General features: G+C 41.4%; 1 protein-coding gene across 1 annotated transcript; it reads left to right on the top strand.

Annotated features, from left to right (window-relative positions):
• The first annotated feature begins 1,222 nt into the window (after window positions 1-1,222).
• drd1a (dopamine receptor D1a) lies at window positions 1,223-4,337 on the top strand. The gene is made up of 2 exons (XM_074674242.1): window positions 1,223-1,527; window positions 1,847-4,337. The coding sequence occupies exon 2, from the start codon at window positions 2,203-2,205 to the stop codon at window positions 3,319-3,321; it is 1,119 nt and encodes a 372-aa protein (XP_074530343.1). The 5' UTR covers window positions 1,223-1,527; window positions 1,847-2,202; the 3' UTR covers window positions 3,322-4,337.
• Window positions 4,338-22,308: the final 17,971 nt, after the last annotated feature.

Below are 22,308 nucleotides of genomic sequence, written 5' to 3'. Positions count from 1 at the left end.
CAGCCATGGTTACATGTAGGATCTCCAGACAAACCCAGGAGCAAAAAGTAGTAAAAATATCACTGAAGCCACAAAAAGTTTGGTGTCTATGACCAACAAATGAGCTGTACAAGGTAATGACACACTCCAAATACAAAGATTACGATAAAGAGACAAGAAATTACAAGAAATGGACAAGGAAGGGAGAGCTGCTTAGCAACTAATAACTAACCTGTTTGGTTTTTCATCATCTAATGCATGGCTCGTGAAAAATTGTGATTTTATTTTTCAAGAAGCCCAGTCATACTTAAGATTTTAAGAAAAAATTGAAACAATAGTTTGAATTATAATACAGTGGGTTTTTCTGTTTATGTTCTTTGCATATTGTAACATGCTCCCTGAGTCTTCAGGCTTTAACCCCTCCTCTCCATGTCTTATTGTGAGGATGTTTGTGAAGGAAAGGGTAAAAAAAAAGAAAGAAAGAAAGCTGTTTTTTTCCTCCTGTCAGAACGACTTACATCACTGTGAGGTGACAGCTGGCATGTCACGATTGTTTCTGTGTCTCACTATGCTCTGCATGCAACATACCAGCTTGCACTAACTCGAACAACCGCAGCTGTGCTTGACAGAAACTGGCAGGATTTTTTTTTCCTTTACAAGCCCTGTTGATTTGTCAAATTATGAATGTAGCTAAAGGTGACTTTGGTCTGCATGAAGAGTTTGCCATGGCTGGATGAAGAATAAGAGTCCTTTTTTATTCCAATCTGCTGTGCTGGCATGAAACTGTCTTTCATTAAACCTTTGGCTCTTTTGATGAAATCTTGCACCAAAACAAACGCATCCACGTATAGGTTCAAGATCCCCCAGCTTCATTTCTCTTGGAGGCGCAGTGGGTCTCTTTCTCCACCAGGGGGCCTCAGTAAACCACTGCCCTGGCATCTTTGGCCCTTGCCCTGATTCAGTTTTATAACCTGCATCCTAAATTTATCATACTACATCATAGTGCAATTGTATCTAGGTCAAAACAAAAGGAAGCGCTTCTTTGGCAGCGCACTCTGGACGGCTTTGTGGTGTGTGTTAAACGCCCCAGAACAGGTCACCTGAGACGGACACTAGGTTCCAAGTTGCACCGCGCTGTGCATTGAGCCAGTATAGCAGGACTCGTCGCTTTAGGGCCAAAGTCACATGCTCCCATCCCTGCTTTACTTTCCCTTGAATGGGATCACGTCAGCGCGTCAGGGCGCACGGATGGTCTCCGGGATTTGGCTGCAGACGCGCACAGAGGCTGCAGAAGGACGCAGCGAGCGAGGTGATGGGTGAGTGACATTTGAGGACCGTCTTTGTGTGCTCGTGACCAACAGTCAGCTTTGAGGAGACCGAAGATGACACGAGCGTGACCTCACTGCTCTTTTGCGCGTTGTTGACGGAGAAGGGGACCGGACACGCATTAAGACGGACTTTACGCTGTGAAGTTCAGTAGAAGATGTGCAACATTTTATTTTGAAACCGAAGATCAGGCTCCAGCACCTGTGTGTCAGTAAAGAAGAGGTGAGTGTGATGATGAAGATAAAGCATTTTGAGCGCGTATGTCAGAATGTGTGACTCTTGATTGGCCATGCGTTGAAAACGAGGACGCACTCATTGGAAAAATCCTGCTCTGACAGCTGCGGTGTATGTTGAATGCTTTTTTAAAATCCAGTCTGTGGCATGACATACACGATATAATCGGCTGTAGAAGCTTACATAAACAAAACAAAAATACCTAAAAACAAACTAAAGATTAAGTGTTGTATTTTTAAACAGGAACTATTATCAAAATGAGAACAGATATATCCAACTTAATGTGATTCATTTCTGTAATCCACAGGGCTTCTCCTGCTTTTTGCGAGCAGGCAAATGATTCCTGTTATGCAGCAGTTTGAGACCTACAACAGTGGAGCACTGGGTCTCACCGTTACACCCAGGAATTAAGTTACTACTGTCACTTCATACTGGAGCTCGGATGATGGCAAATCCAATTTACAGAGTCAGGGGGCAAATGTCACGCCGAGAGCAGGCTTGCCTCAAAGATCGCCATCAGCATTCAACAAAGGACACCATGAAAGGGATTTTTTGCAACGCTTTGGAACTGGAGCCCCTTAGATTCTCACCCTGTGGATATAATGTGGCACGACTTCTCAGCATGGCCTAAGTGAACATTCCCCCACCGACACATGTTCAGGAATGGATCACATGAACCTCACCACGGTCATAGACTCTGGCTTCCTGGATGAGGCTTCATCCAGCCGCGTCCTCACTGGCTGTTTCCTCTCGCTGCTCATCCTCACCACCTTACTGGGAAACACGCTGGTTTGCGCGGCTGTCACCAAGTTCCGACACCTGCGCTCAAAGGTGACCAACTTTTTTGTCATCTCTCTGGCTGTGTCGGACCTCTTGGTTGCCATCTTGGTGATGCCGTGGAAGGCCGTCACAGAGATCGCAGGGTTCTGGCCGTTCGGCTCTTTCTGTGACACCTGGGTGGCTTTTGACATTATGTGCTCAACGGCGTCCATTTTGAACCTCTGTGTGATTAGCTTAGACCGCTACTGGGCCATCTCTAGCCCATTCCGCTACGAGAGGAAGATGACGCCCAGAGTGGCCTATGTGATGATCAGTGTGACCTGGACACTCTCTGTGCTCATCTCCTTCATCCCAGTGCAGCTCAACTGGCACAAAGCCCAAACTAAATCCTACCCCCCTCTCACTGGGTCACCTGGTTCTTCGGGTCTAAATGGTACATCTTACCGCAGCCCAGAAAACTGTGACTCAAGCCTGAACAGGACCTACGCCATTTCCACCTCTCTCATAAGCTTTTACATCCCTGTGATCATCATGGTGGCCACATACACCCAGATCTACCGCATCGCTCACAGACAGATAAGGAGAATTTCTGCCCTGGAACGAGCAGCTGAAAGCGCCAAGAACAGACACGACAGCATGGGCGGAGGCTCCAGCATCGCAGAGTCAGAGAGTTCGTTCAAAATGACGTTCAAAAGGGAGACCAAAGTGCTGAAGACACTGTCCGTGATCATGGGGGTGTTTGTTTGTTGCTGGCTCCCATTCTTCATCCTGAACTGCATGGTGCCGTTCTGCGAGCAGTCGAGCGGAGGGCAGGCTTTCCCCTGCATCAGCCCCACCACGTTTGACGTGTTTGTGTGGTTCGGCTGGGCTAATTCCTCCCTCAATCCCATCATATATGCCTTCAATGCAGATTTCCGCAAGGCCTTCTCCATCCTGCTGGGCTGCCACAGACTATATCCAGGAGGCCACAACATCGAGACGGTCAGTCTAAACAAGAAATGACTCACGACTCTCCCTCAGCACTGACTCATCCTTAATGCTAGGAGTCTGAGCATTCCTGTGTAGGCCGGTTTGATCAACTTCAAACGAGGACGCTGCTTCCTGTGCTCCTGTGTCTGAGAGGGACACATGGTAACCCTATATGTACCTGTGTTTGCATTAGGTGAGTGGCCTGTTCCTGTGCAGGCAGTGGATCAGAGCGAGCTCTCAGAGCTTATCATGGTTGCTGTGCTTTCTTCCTTTCTAACAGAGGAAGCTCCTGAAGAGGGGAGAGGGGATTTTTGGGATTGAGATTAAGACTGTGTGCTGTTGTGCCAGGGTGCAGAGAGCACAGCGGTGCTGACACGCCCCTAGGAGAGATAATCCCATGACTGGGCAGCACACGACCTAATGCTGTCAGACACTGCTCTCTTCAATACCATCACATGCAAACCAAACACAAACACTGTCAAAACATGCTCGTCCAAATAGTGCATAAACGCTGCACCCAGCATGCACACTCCGACGAATACCATGACAGCACACAGACATGCTGTTACTCATTAGGTTAACATCGTGTGCTCTGCAGGGAGTCCAGCAGAAAAACATCAAATCAGATCACGTTTACATGAGAATAAAAATGTAGGTAAAGTTCAACTACATGTAATCTTATAAACAAGAGAGAATAAAAACGGATTTGATTTATATTCAGAGTTATCCTGTAATGTCGTTATTAGAAAATGTCAAAGTTATGGATGAAAATGTGAATTTAAGCTGCTTTTGGAAGTCAAGTTGATTAATACAGCTTCATACAGTGCAGTTTGTATCTCAATGCTTGTGCTGGTTCATGATTGTTATTTATATCTCATCTAAATGTCCATTCATCATGACTTTAAGCCATGTTTATTCAACAGATATCTCATGAATTATTTAAAAACTGCTGCTGACCTCTTCTTATAAAAGGACCTGGACAGGTTTTGTTTGCCTTGTGGTGTCTTTGCTGATTTAGAGACTGATGGAGTTGCGGTTGATTGCACTGTATTTGCTTAAACCTTTTTTTTATTTGCTCATAAAGAGAATTATTAAAGGACGACTTGGACTTATTTTTGTGTTTGTTTCCAACCTCTTGTTGGTTTTGTTAATACTGTGCACACTTAAGTAATTGCTGAAATTTGGGAACTCAGTGTGATCGTGTTTCTATCCCTGTCGGATTTCACCGTTAGAGGATCGCTCTGGCTGTAAAACAAAACCTTTTAGTTTCAACATTATTTAGGCCACTTCAGTCCAAGGAAAAACTGAAATAAAGCACTTCAACAATAATTCTTGATCACAAGGATTAATCACTCTAGTTCTGTCACTGTCAAATATTTTCACAGAAGTAAGAGCCAACATAGGATTGTGAGTAATCCTTTTCTGTATCTGAGTTTCTGCTGCCTCATGTGAGTGACGAGCTAATGTCACTGTCATGCTGTAGCCTCTTAAAAGATGCATGGAAACAGTCTTAGCTCTATCTTAGACTTTCCAAATCAAAAATGCTTCCCATGCTCACATTACAGCTTGTTTGTTTTCAACATTTTGTGTTTGGAAAAAAGGCGAGAGGAGGACTGGACTCAGCTCATTTATTGGTTCCCTTGGTGAAACAGACACAGACCCGTTGCAGTTTCACATTTTAATTTCTGCTTTTCAACAAGATAAGGTTCGATTTAATTTCCTAGAACATTAATCTATCAAAGCAGAAACAGTCAAAATAAGTTGAATGAGGAGGTCTGTCTGTGAACCGTGGAGAGTGTTTACACGGCAGGCTGTGTGATCACTCTCTCTTCAGGATGTGTTTGACTAAGCTAAGAGTTTGTTTGAAATTTTTGATTTAATTACATGAGTACATCTCATTTCTCATCAAACATTGTTAAAGATTCATTATCACATCCCCAGATTACAGCTCTTTGGGAGCCATGTAGTATGGTGTAAGGGGAAACACGGCCATTGGCTGTCGTGCCTGAGTGCCCGTTAGTCATGACAACCACAGAAAGACACCAGGTCAAAAAAAAGTCACAGGACCCTGGGAAAACCACAAACTCTTTCTATTTTTTAACTTTAGTCAGGCAAAACTGGATGAAATATCTCAACACAAGCTTCAGAAATGTTGGCTCCCATTCCTTTTTTTTTCTTTTTCTGTTGGACAGAGCTAACCTAGCTGTTTCCCGCTGCTTCCTGCCTTTGTAGTAAGATATGCTCCTTGTCTGTGAGGAAAAAGTTTCATATGAACATAAAAGTGAAATGAAAATAAATTATCGTTTTTGACTGGCAGTTAATCTAGTCTTTCAAGTCAGACAGAATTTAGCACTCAGGCCCTGTTTACACAACAACGTTTCACCCCAAAACACAGAGAAAAAAATCGGCGTTTATACGGAAACGCTGAGGGACAAAAAATGCTGCAGTAAGCAAACCAGGCCTGCAGTTGGCGCTACAACTCTCTTGTCCAGAAGCAGCTCTTGGTAAAACTGGTGTATTTGCAAATGCTAAGAGCAAAAGTGGAGCAACAGATGCACATTTTGTTAAGACAGTCAGCAGATTCAGAAGCACAAGCACAACATGGTAGTCCACCCAGGTGGCTGTTTTCAAAAGTTTGCATTAGGTCGGCTAAAACACAGTTTCTGTGTAAACGAGGGGCTGAAACACAACAGTACTTTTGCATTTCATCCTAAAACGTTGTTGTATAAACAGCCTCCGTTCATAAGCCTGAGAAGGCGTCCTGTCAAGAGGAGTAAGTTAAACCCTCATGGATATTAATCTCTGATAGTTCAGATGTTTCTGTTTACATTTGTAACACAAAGAACAATTACAGGTGTTTGTATTCAGTGAAGCAGACCTCTAAAAAACATGAAGCAAAGTTGCAATGAAAGCAGCCAGAGTCATTAGTTCTGCAATTTCAGCCTCTGCCAGGCGAATGCACAGCTTAATAATGCTGAATGTGTCCGATTTCACAGAAATCCACAGCGTTTGTGCGCCCCCACTTAAACAGCTTTGACCTTGACCGATCAAACTTCCCGGAGCAAATTTCACACCAGCATCCAAAGAGTTAAAATTAACTCAAACAGCTGTGTCTCAGCCAAAATTTCACTCCTAAATAATGAGGTTGGAGTTCATGTGTCTGCTGAGTCTGTGACGTACTGATGCCATTAGCGAAGTGAGAGGGCCAATCTGGGGCCAGGAAAAGCCCGGAATAATAATGTAAATCAGAGACTCTGGCTCCTCTTTACTCATTCAGACCACACGTCCTGATCTGGTCAGATGCTTGAGCAGGAGCGAGGTGGACATCTGGCTGGTTGAAGAATGGACAGAGAGATGAGGAATGACAGGAATAAGGGGGTGTTGTTTTGCATGACCCAGTCAAACATGGCCTCCCAAATCTGTGTGATATTTTCTGAGCAGTAAAATCAAAGTTGATCTGAAGATGAGTTCTTGTTTAATAAAACTAATTTTGATCTCAGGAGAGATCCCTACCCTTAAAAAACCCTAAACATTGAGATTAGCTGTAGTATAAGACTGTTCACATCACCTTTCACACCAAAAAGTAGAATAAGAAAAATGTGTTTACATACTAACACTTTAGGGACTGAAAACACTGTAAAATGCATGCCAGGCCTGTAGTTGGTGCAATAACTGACTTGTTCAGAAGTGTTAGAGGTGGTATTGACCCAATACCAAGTAAATACAGGGCCAGTAATGCCAATACTGACACCGATACAGATACTTTCTTAAATTTAAGGTTGATGTATCATCAAACTGCTGACCTCCAGGTGTTTTTGTGATATTTTTTTTGATTATGTTGTTAAAACGTAAGACAGCATTTGTGCACAGTTTAAAGGACACTTCAGTGTCATGATAAACATTTACGTTCAGAAACAATAGAACTGTAAAAAAAAACAAATTTTCCCAATAACATTGTTACATATGAATTTTTTTCTTTAGGAAGATTAAGTGCAAAAAATGATCACTTTGAGGTAAAATTAAAACAAAATCTTTTTTGAGGTACAGGATTGAGGACTACAATACAAAAATTTTAATTAAAGTTCTCCCATTATTGCACTCATTTTATTTTAGATAAAACAAAAAGCATTATTACACCAAAATAAGTACTTTTTTTTTTTTGCTTTAGTGCACTTTTGTTTTTTTTCTTAATTAAAGTGAAAAATTATCACTTGAAAAAATATATAAAAACAAAATATTTTCGAGGTAGCAAGTTAAGATTGCAGAGAGAGAAGACACAGTCAGGTCACCACTTTCCTGCATGAAGGAGAAAAAACAAACAAGAGTATTGATCTTTTTACACTGGTATTACTCGATATCAATTCCACCGTTGGTATTGATATTATCGATATTTGGATCAATCCGTCCACCTCTAGTTTTTAGTTGATCTCCACCAAAGTACAGTTGGTCCGATCATCTGGTGTATTTGTGAATTCTTAGTGCAAAAGTGGTGCAACAAAGACAATCAACGACAGCAGACTCAACAATGCAAGTACATTATTTTAGACAGTAACAACAATATTGTTGTACTGTTGTATGTGCATGCGCGAAGCAGAGCGTTACATCAGCGTTTCCTCTGAAAACGCCGGCTTGCTGTTTTCACAACAGTAGCTGCAGCCTCCACTCTGGAGGATGTTTTTTAAAAGTTTGGATCGTCGGCTAAAACGCTGTTTCCATGTAAACGAGAGCCTGAAGGACAACAATACTTTTGTGTTTCACCCTAAAACTGTTGCTCTTGTCACATTAAGGCAGATATTTTTCAAGGTTACATCAGTGTCCTCTCATTATATACAAAAAAATGAAACACTTAAGATGACTACTCTCTCCCGTAAACAAACACACTCACATGCTCAGTTCTCCTCTAGAGCCGCTCTCTCTTGGCCTCGGACTGTCCTTGCCTCTGTGAAACCTCCTCAAGCGTGCCACAGGAAGGGAACAGCAATTAATTTGACTGACATCATTCAGAGTGATGGCTGAGGTAGCCACAAGACAGGGTGTGTGCACATGTGCATGTGTGTGTGTGCTCATGTGTGTGTTTGTGTGTGTGTGCTGAGGCAGTACTATCACCTGCTTCAGCATTCAACCCAAAGACCCAGCAGTGTCAGTCTGCTCTGTGCAAACATGCGGGAGTTGTTTCCTGTTTGCTATCTTTTGGTTGCAGTGGAGCTTTCGAGATTCTTAAAGCGATACTGTCTGCTTAGATTGGCACATTGGAGAAGTGATGTTGGATGTGGCAGCTTCAGCTGATGCTAATGACTGGCCCCTGAGACAGGGAGAGAGGATGAAACAGGATCGGAGAGAAAGGGTCTTATGTAAGTATCGAGCAATGGTAACATTGAAAAAAAGAGGGTGAAGGATGCTCTGTAAATAACATACAACACACAAGTGTCACAAAGTCTGGCTGTCACCTCTATAATGAAGTATCCTGTGTGGTCACGTGTTGTTTGTGCACAGCGGAGCACACCTGGCCCTGTGAGAGTGTATTTTTAATGCAGTTAATGATTACCCCTCACGGCAGCGTCTCAGGGAATTAAAGTGCAATTAAAGACTTTGCAATAATCTGTATTTCTCTGCATTAGATATGTATTATTCACAACTCACAGAGCTATCATAATTGCGCTACACTCTAATGCATTTTTAATACCTCACACAACTCCAAGATAAGCATGATTGAGAGCGAGTACGTTGGTGACTTCAGCCAAAGTGCGTCAACGCAGCGACACATTGACAGACATGGATGCACTGTGAATGTGAAAAACACTGCTGCTCTGTGTGCAGAGGTAAACAGACGCTCTGAATTCATTTCACACTGGGAGAAAGTGGAGGGATCAAAGAGGCGGGACACACCTTCAAAACCAGCTTCTCTGGTGAGGAACTGTCCATTTCAAGGTTGAGGGAAGAAATCTCTTAAACCTCAGAGTAAATTTAAAAACATGTAAACCCTTATCTACGCTCAAGGACAGGTGTTTTATCTGTTGCTTAGAACGGCTATCGATGCCCAACACATCTTCTAACCTTTGAGGGTTCGTCCTTTGAAGAAAGCACCTCATTCCTCTTCCCGGTTTACCCTTGCTCTTCATTCCTCTTTCTTATCACACCCCTCTGCTCGCTTCCTCCACCCGCGCTCTGTTTACTGTTTGTGCTGCAGGCCGCTGGCAGCGCCGTGTTGCCATTTGTCACTCCAGCAGGCTCCAGTGGAGAGGACAAGCCCTCTGACCCCACTACTGGGAAAGGAGCAAGGGAATGAGGGGAAAGGAAAAATCACAGTGGACTTTTACATGAGCAGGAAACCAGAATATCATGGAAAGACAGAGAACCAAAAAACAGAGTGACTTAGGAAGGCAGTCATCTTCTTCTTATTATTGTGTACTCATGGTGCAACGCTGAAATGTTTCATATCATTGTCTTGAAGAAAAGATTTGAAGTAATCATCTTCAAGATTTGATGACATGCTCTGGAAAGATCATATCTTTAATTCTGAGTGACTTGCTTGACTGTTAAAAGAAGGGATGCACCGATGCCTATCAGTGGTATCGGTTAACAGTGTATCAGTGTTTTTAAGGCTCAATGGGTATCTGTGGGAAGAGATTCATGGTGCCAATCCAGGCAAACAGCTTTATACCATTTTGTTTTTACCAGCACTCTTTGCTACTTGATTTGAAATGTTGTGTCTGATGCACTTGCTTTGATTTTTGCTGCATTGCCAGTCAACAGGGTATAAAAGTTGACATTTACAAGATCTTGTGTACATTCTGAAGAATCATTTTGATGATAAACATTTAAATATTTCATAGTTTAAATAAATTTTAACTTCAGTAATTCCATATACTAATTTTTTGCCTTTAAACCAAAGCATTACCAGTCGTATCCCACAGTAGGGCATGCAGGTTATTATTTGATACTGGTATCAGATTGGTATTGGTATCTGCCAATACCAGAACCCAGGTATCAGTATCATTGGTGTCGGAACCAGAAAAGTTGGAGCAGTGCATTCCACGTTAAAAACGACAGAGAAACATTTCTATAGCAAGAAAACAGATCAAGATCAGGTAATCTACCATGTTAGATCATCTTTGTCCACAGGGGGTGCAAGAGTCAGCACAAAGTGGAATTTCTCTATGGCAGCTTTAAGGTTTCTCATGGATTTTTTTATATTTTAGGTTCAAACTAAGCGGCAACCTCCGGTCTAAGAATATGAGACAATGTGGAAGTGCTAAAATCTGCTGTTTCTCAAGTGTCCGCTTGAGGCTGGAAATACCAGAAGTCACAAACACACACCAAGCCAAAAAAGCCTTTTTCAAAGCAGAAATTAACCTATTTACAGCCTGGTTCAAAAAAGGTCTCCTGTCTGAATCACTAATTTTACTATCGGCACCCACTCTACGGGGGGTGAATTTTTTTCTAACACAGCCATTCAGAAGATATTAAGATCGTGAGCTCCCCCAATAAGAGGCACAGCTGAGGGTCACGTGACCAACAGGTGCCCTGTGGCTGTAGGCAAAGCCCTTGCCACTATCAATATGGCCGCTATAGCCGATGTGCTTCATTTTCTGTTTCTGAAACAGACGGGTGACATGGGCGAGACTACGTCCATGTTTTATACCGTCTATGGTTCAAACACAGCAGATTGAATCGCACAAGTACACTATTGTAGACAGTAACAACAATACTGTTGTACTGTTGTATGTGCATGCGCAAAGAAGAGCATTACGTAGGTTTAAACACAGCCAAAATTAGCATGTAACCATTTTTTAGTAAGTTGTAGCTGACATGTTGTAAAAAAAAATGCTTACCAGCCGCTAGCACTAATATTAGTTTGTTCAAGGTAATGTGTCATAGCTTACCATTAATTATTACAGAGGTGCACATTTTATCAGTTGCATTACAATATTTGACACTATAGCTTCTCATCTGAGTGTGACATCAGAGGAAAATGGTCACCTGTCAACACTGTAATCTCCCGTTATCTTTCCTTACCAGACTTTAACATGAACTTGAGAGAGCTTTGAACTCTGGATTAAATGTAACAACATTCTATGGAGTTAAGCTCATGTTGAGCTTTAAAGGCTGACAGGGTGAGTCTGTATAACTTAACTCACATCATTTCTCATAATGAATTAGTTCAAGCAGTAACTCTGTGTTTCGTGTATAGATGCATCTGCATTTATCATGTTCCTTCACCTACTTCATCAGTGCTGCTCTCATTGGCAAGTGGCAGGAAGTGAGATGGGGTGTTTCTGCTGCACACACACAGAACCTGCTCTCATTTCACCCTCCTGTGTATATTACCATATTTTAAAAAGAAAACAAATGTTGATGCTTGTTTGTTTATTTTTCCATTAAGCTCTATTTGTGGGTTTTAAGTCTGCTCACTGACCTCAGTTGCTTTTTATTGATGCCAAAATAATCTGAACTAAATATATGAGACATCATCCCCTCATGGGCTGATGCAGAGTCTCACTGTGTCATGGAGTGACCTCTGCTGGAGACGGGCCGGACATGGAGATGAGCTGACCTGGGTCTTTGCTAAATTTACCTGATGAAATCATCAAGAAAGAGAGATGTAGTCAGATTTCCTGTTTTGGCCACATAACAGATCCGGTCACCCAGGTTTTCAAAACACTTCACTGGCTCTCAGTCTATTACAGAAGCACTTTCAAAATCCTGTAATTATCCATACAGCACTCAGTGGTTCCACTCCTCAATACATTTCTAAGCTGTTTGCAGACTTTGAGTCGATCATGTCCCTGAGGTCATGTTTTAGCAGTACACTGAATCACATCAAAGTCTGGTGAGGGGGTTTTATATTACTGTGGACACTCTCTCTGATACAAAGTATGCCTAAATTACTGGAAAGAAGGGCAAAAAATCTGCCAGTAGGGAAAGAAAAATGTGCTTATTTAGTTTCTTGTATGAAACATTATTCTTACTTCAAATTGGACAAAAAAAATTGAATTCTTTGAGTAACTGTTTTTTTTGTTTGTTTGTTTGTTATTATGTAAAGCACACTGAGCTTACCTGGACTGAAATGTGCTTTATAAACAAAATTGCTCTTGCTGTATCAGATTGTACCGGGGACAGAGTGTAGAGCATTACTGAAATATGATAATGCATACATAGAGAAGTCAATAAACGCAGATAAAATCAGACCCCGCTGCAAAATTGGCTGTTTGATTAATACAGTTTGAAGCAGGAGACAGGCTCTGTCTAGCAGAGCGCTCACAGCGGAGAGCAGGCTGTTATTGCTGCCACTGTTAATACTCTCGCTGGTAGGATGCCCCATGGGTGATGTGACGATGCATATGCTAATCAGCTAGCTTGTAAGGGAGTGCAGATGTGTCTTATCTGTTTAGGAGGAATACATCAGCAGCAGGGACTGACAGACAGACATAGATTGATTACTGACAGCTATGCCCAGACACGGGAGACTGATGTTGCCTCCACCTGGGCTTTAGTCATGTGTTTGCTGCTGACCATGACTGGACCAACACTGGTGCTGAGCAGCGTGCTCGCCTCACCCTCTTTAAAAATGACTGATTCTTCCAATTGTTACAGTTTTATCTCTGGCTGAGTTTTAACAACTTCAAAAGAAAAAAGATAATACTAAATATAAACAACAAAGCCTCTGATGCCTCTTTACCAAAGGCTGCTTGGAAACAGTTTGCATAATGAGAGAAATAAGCCTGGAAATGCGTCACTCACTTTTTTTCTAAATCCTGTCCATGTGAGGTGGTGGTTCATGCAGTTTAATTAAAAAATCTTCTATATGGAGACTTTTTTTCTGGGCTGCATTAGTGGTCTGCCTAAATAACACATTATCACCTCTGCCAAGGAGGTTATGTTTTTGTGTGTTTGTCTGTTTATTTGTTTGTATGTGAACAGCATAATTCAAAAACTAATGAATGGATCTGGTTGAAATTTTCAGAAAATGTTCAAAATGAGATAAAAGAGAAGTGATTAAATTTTGTAGGTGATCTGGATCACCGTCTTGATCCAGGATGTTTTTTTAAAGAATTCTTTATTATAGTGAGATATGGCTGTTTTCACCATGACTCCACGATAAATAGTCGGGTTGCTTTGCAAAACAATACAAGACAAGGTCACTATAATTTCTGAGAAACAAAAAGTACGATCCAGATCCTGCCAATATTCTGGATATAAAGATTAGGAATATGAAATATGTACTGGGCCATCATAATTTTCAACACTGTCAGGTAACAAATTATCGTACAAACCTGCAACTAACACCAAATTGTAGCAGACAGTCTGCTGAAAGAGAGTATAACATTAAAGTAGGACTAAAGTGTTGGTGACAATCACAATATGCTTGGTGGAGGTCTGCGCTCTCTGAGTGCTTTTGTAGTTTTTAACTGGATTTGTCTTGAAAAAGTATTTAACTCCTCTGAAGAGCAACTATGCTGAAATTTTACATATTTATTGCAAATATCCTGGGATTCTTTTGAGTACTTGTGGTTTAACTCTCAAAAGGTGAAACATCATGTGAATGCAAATTGTCAAAATGCAAACAAAGTCTGCTCCTGCCAAAGATAACAGTCACCACACTTCTTCGAAGCTTTGCCCTTTAACAATCATGGGAATTCATTCAAGCTCAGCTTTTTGTTCACTGTAAACGTACATCTGGGTCAAACATTAGAGCAGAAGTCCATTTTGCTCATGGCGTTTTGTGACTAAGTGAAAATATAATTAAATTTTAATGAAATATTTACAGATAATACGAATTAATCCTGCAAGGATACAAAAACAGACGGACAGGGCAGGGTGGTGCACACACTTACTTGAAGCATAGCCAGAGAATCTAAGGAGAATACAAAAGCCAGGCATATTTTGGGTTCTGCTCGGTGCATTTCAAAAGGGGATTAACAGAGCAAGAGGGGAGCACAGAGGGCCACTCAGCTACAGACATCCCACTCCAGTGATGGCACAGTGACAGGCTAAACAAACATCCTGAACAGACAGACAGAAAAAGCCGCAGGATGGAGAGAGGAGGGGGATGAAGACGGCTCAAGAGCTGAGGAAAAAAATGGAGGCAAAAATTTAAGCAGTCAAAGTCACACACTTTCATAGAACAGAGAATATGAGATAGATCAGTCAAAACTGTTATCTAATAACACTCAACACAAACAAGATTTACACCATGTGCAATGGAAACGAAAAACTGATTCTGGAGCCACAGGTGGACAGAAGACAGACACAAGGCAACACTAAGATAGAAGACACACAGATCTGTGGTTTCTTTGCCAGTTTTAAAAATACATTTCTAATAAAAGAAATAAGAACCATCATATTAACAATATAAATCTGGCTGATGATGAAAGCTGTGGTAGCTAGAGTCTGCTGCAGGAAGTAGTTCAAAGCTTAGATCTACAGAAACCCACGAGACAAGAGGGCTCAGAAAGACAAAAAGTGAGGACAATGCATCAATGAAACATGTCTGCATACAGACAGAGAGTGAGAGGAGGAGACAGGAGCTCTGAGAAGTACGAGAAGTGGATAAATAGGAAAGATAAGCTTTAACCTAAGAATCAGTCAAACTTCAAATGAAATGTAACTTAAAAAAAAATTAATAGCTGTGAAGGTGATGTTGATTATATTGATCTAGTGGTTTATTTTAGGGATGCACCGATAAGAAAATTTTGGCCGATACCAATATCCGATGTTGATATTGTTGTTATGGCCAACAGCCCATATTTACCAATATCAATATTGGTAAAAAAAAAAAAATCTGAGTTGATGTGTCACAGTAGTTAAGAGATCGCGATTGTGAGAAAAGACGACCATGGAGAGCAGGGTTGGCCAACCTGTGGCTCGAGAGCCGCATGTAGCTCTTTGATCCTTCCTCTTCGATCCATTCATATGAGTAGTAAACTAAAATATTGATATATTGATGCCAACGTACTTGGGAGATGAGGTTAAGTTTCAGTTTCTCTTCTCTACATATACTCCTCTCACCCCTCATGCTATCTAGATAGATAGATGGATAGAACTTTGCCTCTTTTGCAGTAAATATAGAAAATTGTCTTTGACACAGCTCCAAGTATGAATTCAAACACACTTACCAACACAATAAATGTTGCTTTAAATGTTGGAAATGTATTGATTTTCATTTTATGTCATTTCATTTATGTGTTAGAGGAAGTGTGTTTGTAAGACCACGTGTGTGATGTGGCTCTTTGTAGTACCACAGTAATTTTTATGGCTCTTGGTCTCTGACTGGTTGGCCACCCCTGGTGGAGAGGATCAAAGGATGGAGCGCCTGAGATGAATGCGATCAAAAAAGTACATTTTGTCCATTTTTTGGATCAAGAGACATAAGTGAAGAGAGTCCACACTTTTTAGGTAGCTTTGGTGTTTACATAGTCATAGAAAACAACATTATTTTGGTCTTGAAAGATCGTTCAAGATGCTCTGAAAATGGCCGGCAGCTCATGAGTAAATATCAGCCCACTTTTACACATAGGCTGATGCCGATATGTTAAAAAAACGACCGATACCAATATTTATACTGATATATATTGTGCATCCCTAGTTTATTTTGTCTTCGTAATGATGTTATCTTAAACCAAATTCATACATCCTACCTTAATCATTTTTGCAGCTGAGAAAAACTCTTTGCTGCCTAAAAACAGGTTAAAAGTTGACTTGGCACACTGCGCACAGCACCTTCTTGATGTTGAATTTTTCTATGAAGCAAAAACTGTTCTTATTCCTTAAAAGTTACATTTTCAGCAAAGTATCAACAGCAGATCTTCAGATTTCTTTCTTCTGCCATGCATGAAATTGTGAGAGGCAGTGTTTTTGGACGTTCCACTGTGCTGACCATCAGAATCTTGCTCTTTCAAAAGAGTGAAGACTGGTGTGGCTAACGATGTTTACAGTAAAAAATGGCATGTCGTTGGAAGAGAGGGAAGTAAAAGTAGAGGATGATTTGAGTGAAGAGCTTTTTCCACTAAAACAAAATGAAACCATCCCCAGGTGCGTTTGTGTCTTTGAACAGTTCAAGGCTGATGGATTTCACTTTTCCCGACTCTTTATCACCTCATCAATTTCCCTTTCATGCAACGAATGAATCATTTCCCCTCTTATAATGACCAAAGAGGGAGGTAAGAAGAACACAGCCTCTCTGAGAGCTACTGGGGAGAGAAACAGCTCAAACACTCATTAATGCAGCTGGATGGTCCTGCAGTCATGCATTTGTGCTGGTTTTAAAATTCTATAGGAGGGCAGCAGACAGCAAACACAATCTGGGCTATTTTAGGAAGGGACTTGTCAGACAGGAGCACAGCAGGAGCCTCCTTTACCCTCTGGAAAGTTCAGACGGGACCACACGAGCACGAGCGCCAGCAGATGCTTGTACGCTCGCAGGCACACACGCACCAACACAGACACAGACACACACAAATACAAGAGACACAGCTGGCAGGGAAGCTGAGGGAACATAGATTTCCAATCCTTTCTTTGGCCACAGTCAGAGAACAAAAAACATTTTCCACCCCAGTTTGTCCCTAAAAACTGACTGAACATCACACAACAAACATGTTCAAAATAAAGTCACTTCCCTCCTCCAAAGAAAACTTTAACAAGTGAGGATGCCTCACAGCATCTCTGTTTTAATTGTCTTTAATTATTTTACTGTGACATAAAGGAAGAGGAGTTCAGCACTTGCAAAGGCTCAATATGTCCTTTAAAGTTATGTAGCAGCTGCATGAAAATAAATAAAGCAGAGTTCAAAAAAAAGGAAGGAGTAGAGCAGCTGACCAAACCCTGTGTAACCCGTATAACCTGCTGTAAGCCACTTTAGGGCTTACTGAGCATGTAACAATGTGAAATGACTCCCAGAGGAAAAAAATCTCTTTTCCCTGCTGCTCCTCTGCACAGAGGTCAAAGGTCGGGGTCGGTTTGAAAACAGCATCCCCGTGGCTGGTGTTCACTGGGTTGATCAAGGACACCAAAATGGGGTGGCTTCTCAGGGGCTTGAACTCAGGTCTCTCCACTCGTTGTACACCCCAGTTATCAGACTGAGCCACTGTGGCAGCCAGCAGATCACGATTATTATGTACTGCTCAGATTAGATGTGATTAAATGAGATTACATTCAGATGGAGAAAAAAAGAAAAATCTTCCTTTTCAGTCTTACACACAGGTTTCATATATATATATATATATATATATATATATATATATATATATATATATATATATATATATATATATATATATTTCATCACCTTTCCATCTTATTCCACATCAAATCAAATCTGTGGCAGTATGAGGTGTTTAACTCCACATATGACGCCAACTTGAGTTGGAGGTACAGGTGCTTAAAAAAATCAAAAGTTTCACCAATTGACAGAACAGATCATGGCGTTGACAGCTGTGACCTATTTGAATTTTAAGGAGATGATATGAAGACAAATGAAGGTAGTTTATTTGAAATGCTGACTCAGCCTAACTTTTGGTTATCTTGTAAACAGGTTGAGAGATGCAGCTAAAGCTACACAACTTTTAAATGTTATATTATTGAAATGCTTTTTTTATTCAGACCAACATTTCTGTTAATATCAGGTTGTAAACATGTTTAATTTTGCTGTAAATAGACTTTTATAGTCAGCCCATAGTGGAAGCATCACAGAGTGAAGGTTTTTGTCCACATTTGCTTCTTTGCACTGGATGTTTGCAGTGTGTTTTGGTGAAGCAGGCCAGGTGAGAAACCTTCTGTCATGAATGCTTTGTTATAATATCAAACTTTGTACATCTGAATTACATCCCAAGAGCTGAGAAAAAGGCTGGGATTTGTAATGATAAGATGCTTGATTGTGCTGTTATTACACCTCAACTCACTGCTGTGACCACAGACACATACAGGTGTTAAACTAAAGGATGTTTGAGGTCTAACAAGAGGAAAGACCAAGGTGATAAAGTACTACAAGAGACCAAAAAGAAAGGCCTAAAATAATACTTAAATAATACTCTATTTGACTTCTTTTGACTTCATTTATCGTATTTTATACTAAAACTGATTAATCTGTTTTTTGTTTTCTTTTTTTTTTTTCTTTTTTTCACATTTCTTTGTTGTCATAAGACCCAAGAGGTGACTGAGCCAGGATAACTGCTGGTGAATTTAAGTAACATCAATAAGTGCAAATCATTTTTCTAATATACAGATACATGTATATTGAGCCTTTTTGTTTGTTGTTCTACAATTCTACATTTTCATTTAGCAGATGCTCTTGTCCAAGGCAACATACAAAACAAGCAGTTTGTTAGTGTCTTTTTTTGGATTCGCTGCTAACGAGCCACATGTGGCCCCCCCTGCTCTACTGTTACAGGGGCTGGGGGCAAAAAGTAAGCAAGTTAGCAAGTTAGATGATTCTGTTTGGACAGATAATGGTGTTTACAACTGTTACTGAGTCTTGACACAAATTAGAAAGTAGTGTTTTGATCACCTTCTGCATGATCATTTCCATGCAGAAATCACACAGATCGCAGAAGCTTAAAATCACCATCGCTCCATTAAGTGAATACTACACCTCTGTTTAAAGTGATTGGGTTTAAAATCATGTGTTGGCCAGTTTATATGAAGACAAAAATGGTTTTCTCCCAGTAGAGTTACATTAAACCAGATTCAAATTCACACAAGAAATAAATGATTCTGCCAGATGCTTTAAGCCACATTGCAAACAGACTTCCATTTCACTCAGATTGAAACAGGATTTCCATACGCACATCAACATTGAGTAGATTAGTTCAGCAGCTGTAAAACAGTATGATCAAAATCAACCAGCATGCTGTAAAAGGCTTAATAAATGTCCCGTTCATTCAGAAATAACCCGTTTTATTCATGCTCCATCAGAGAGGCACACAGCCCTGAATGCAGGGAAGTCCTCGCCTCACAGACAGTCAGCAGCCTTTCCTAAAACCGCAGCAAGAACTTATGACTGCTCTAAACAAACAGCCATCAGCAAAAATAATCTGAGTCATTCTGGCGAGATCAGACGTGTCAGGACATATTTTACATCAATCCATCGGATGGTTATTGAGATGTTGAGACTCATACCCTAAATGTGAACTAGGTGTCATGAGAAGAAATGTGGGGGGGGGTTATCAAAGTCAGAGGGGTTCGACTTGGGACAATAAATGTCCCGGGAAATTTCATGGCAATCCATCTGATGGTGTTTGATGTATTTCAGGCTGGACCAGAATAGACCGACAAAGCAACAGGCATCAGTGAGCAGCTAGCATGACTTACAAGGAGGTTAATACAAATACGTGTTCAGCTGCAGTCCTCAGATAAAATAAGGATTTGTATTCAAATGGTTTTTATCAGAGTGCAGGAGAGGAAGTGGAGATGAACGCTTCTCTGAGGACTATGTTAATCTTCTTTAATTGTCCCATCTGGAGGTCTGCTCCCCTGCTTAGCCCACTTTCTGTTTATCAATAATTCAATATGTGACCGGACAGGGGGTCGAGATAAAACAATGTCTCTACCAGGAGAAAACCAGGTAAATGTGTACAGGTTACACTGAACCAATCACAGTCCCTTTACAACAAGTGTTGCATTAGCAAAAAGTAAACATCATTCATTTAAAGCTAGCATATCTTTCCATTTGATATTCACCAAAGAAAAAAAACAGCACAGTCATCATCTCAGCTCAGATGATGATGGGTTGCACATTAGACTTATAAACAGCGTCAGATTTCCTCCATTTCTCTCACAAAAACACAGAGCCAGCCAAACAGAGCAGGTGAATGTGCCGTACGAGAGGGAGCAACAGCACATTTCAGAGTCCCTCACATCCATAACTGAGATTGCTGTGTTTGAAACTCCAGGGTAATGCGATCTCCATGGCTGATGTCTGTATGAATCAGTCTTTCAGTGTATCTGGGTGCATATCTCATGTCAGCGAGTGTTATTAAGTTACCAAAAAGTGTTGGAGGGCTTGGCCTCCTTCAGTACAATGGAGGCCATGGAGGAGATTGATGACTCACTGGATCTCAGGAGACAGAGCGAGTGCACAGATCATGGAGGGGACCAGGACAATGGTGAAGGCTATAGATGACGCTGCCCTGAAAAAATCAGAAGCACAGGGGTAAAAGCGTCCCACTGGGCAACACAAGAGGCTAATTCAGGTGACTTTGGGGTCATTTGTCCGGAAGAGCATATCTAATACTGGAGAGAATTTATTTTTAGGCTGCTGCACATCCGGAGAAAGGGGCTGGGATAAATCCAGTGTGAAGTACTGTGAACAATAACTAACATGATACTTCACGCTGTAAATGACCGTAGAGGTCAGTTACAGCAGTGAGTAAGGATGTGTTTAACTCATGCCACTTAACAAGCATCAGTCCTCTAAGGCTCAGTTAGCTAAGCCTGCGTGACACCTATAAAAAGGTTTACATATCCTTTTCCTTTTCTTCATGTTTTACACAGGACCATCTTGATTCCAAACTGATATTTTCTAAACTTCTGAGGGTATCAGATAGCTTGCTTGAGTATAAAAATTAAAATAATCTGCCAAAATAAAGTGTTCGGATGAGTGGGAAAACATAGCCTGTTTAAGAATAATATCTCTCAGTATTAGACTGAAAATAAGAAAATTGTTAAAAAAAGATTATTGTAATCTGATGTTTTTATTGACCTTAAACAGCAAATAAAACAATCAACATGAAAAGTTAAATCCCAGTCAGGGTTGGACTCTGCCAAGGCTGCCCTTTGTTACCGATTGTTTTCATTACTTTTATGGACAGGATTTCTAGGCACAGCTAAGTGGCCGAGGTAGTTAGGTTTGGGGGTCTTTAGGGTCCCATCTCTGCTTCCTGTTGATGATGTGGTTCTTGTGGCCTCATAGAAACACTGACCTCCAGCTTGCAATGGGGCGGTTTGCAGCTGAGTGTGAAGCAGCCTGGATAAAGATGAGTACCTCCAAGTCCGAGGCCAAGGTTCTCAGTCAGAGCAGGGTGGACTCCCCACTCCAGGTCCAGGGGGGATCCTTTGCCCCAAGTAGAGGAGTTCAAGTATCTTGGGATCTTGTTTGTAAGTGAGGAGAAAATGGAGCCAGAGACTGACAGACAGATCAGGGTGGAGTTGGCAGTAATGCGAATGTTATACCGGTCCATTGTGGTGAAGAGGGGGTTGAGCTAGAAGGCAAGGCTCTCAATTTACCGGTCAATCTACGTTCTGACCCTCACCTATGGCCACGAGCTGTGGGTAGTGACCAAAAGGACAAGATCACGAATACAAGCAGCTCAAATGAGCTTTCTCCACAGAGTGTCTGGGCTCAGCCTTAGGGGCCGTTTACACGACAACAGATTTAGGCTGACACGCAAAAGTTATGTTGCGTTTCAGCCTTGCGTTTATACAGCGTTTCAGCTGACCTAGAACGCAAAGTTTTGAAAAAGGCCCCCAGAGTGGGATTTTTCTGTAATGCTGCCAACACTGTTGCAGTGTAAACAATAAGCCATCGTTTTCAGGGGAAACACTGACATCAAGCGCATACAGCAGGACAGCAGTACCGTTGTTACGATTGTTGTGGACAACCGTGTTGTGCTTGTGCTACTCAATCTGCTGGTTGTCTTACCACTTCGGCACTTAGCATTCACCAATACACCAGATGATGTTCTGTTGTTTCTCAGCTCTACTTCGGTGGAGATCTCCCAAAAGCAGCTTCTGGACAGGACAGTTATAGCGCCACCTACAGGCCTGGCATGCTTACTACAGCATTTTTGGTTTTAGCGTTTTCGGATGAAATGTCATGTAAACTGGGGCCTTAGCTCAGACATCCAGGGGAGGCTAGAAGTACCGCTGCCCCTCCACATGGTGGTGGCAGAAGAAGAAGGTGAGATGGGGTGAGATAAGATGAGAAGAGATGATACGAGATGATACGAGATGATACGAGACGAGATGATACGAGACGAGACGAGACGAGACGAGACGAGACGAGACGAGACGAGACGAGACGAGACG

The sequence above is a fragment of the Halichoeres trimaculatus genome, unplaced genomic scaffold, assembly GCF_033239565.1.
Source record: "Halichoeres trimaculatus isolate MK-OKI-2021-1 unplaced genomic scaffold, fHalTri1.1 fHalTri1_scaffold_7, whole genome shotgun sequence".
In the NCBI taxonomy this organism is placed as follows: domain Eukaryota; kingdom Metazoa; phylum Chordata; class Actinopteri; order Labriformes; family Labridae; genus Halichoeres; species Halichoeres trimaculatus.
This window is presented reverse-complemented; position numbering and strand designations above follow the sequence as displayed.

Bases quoted from the DNA above. Each gene is read 5' to 3' on its own strand.
- drd1a (XM_074674242.1), top strand. From the start codon at position 2,203: ATGGATCACATGAACCTCACCACGGTCATAGACTCTGGCTTCCTGGAT.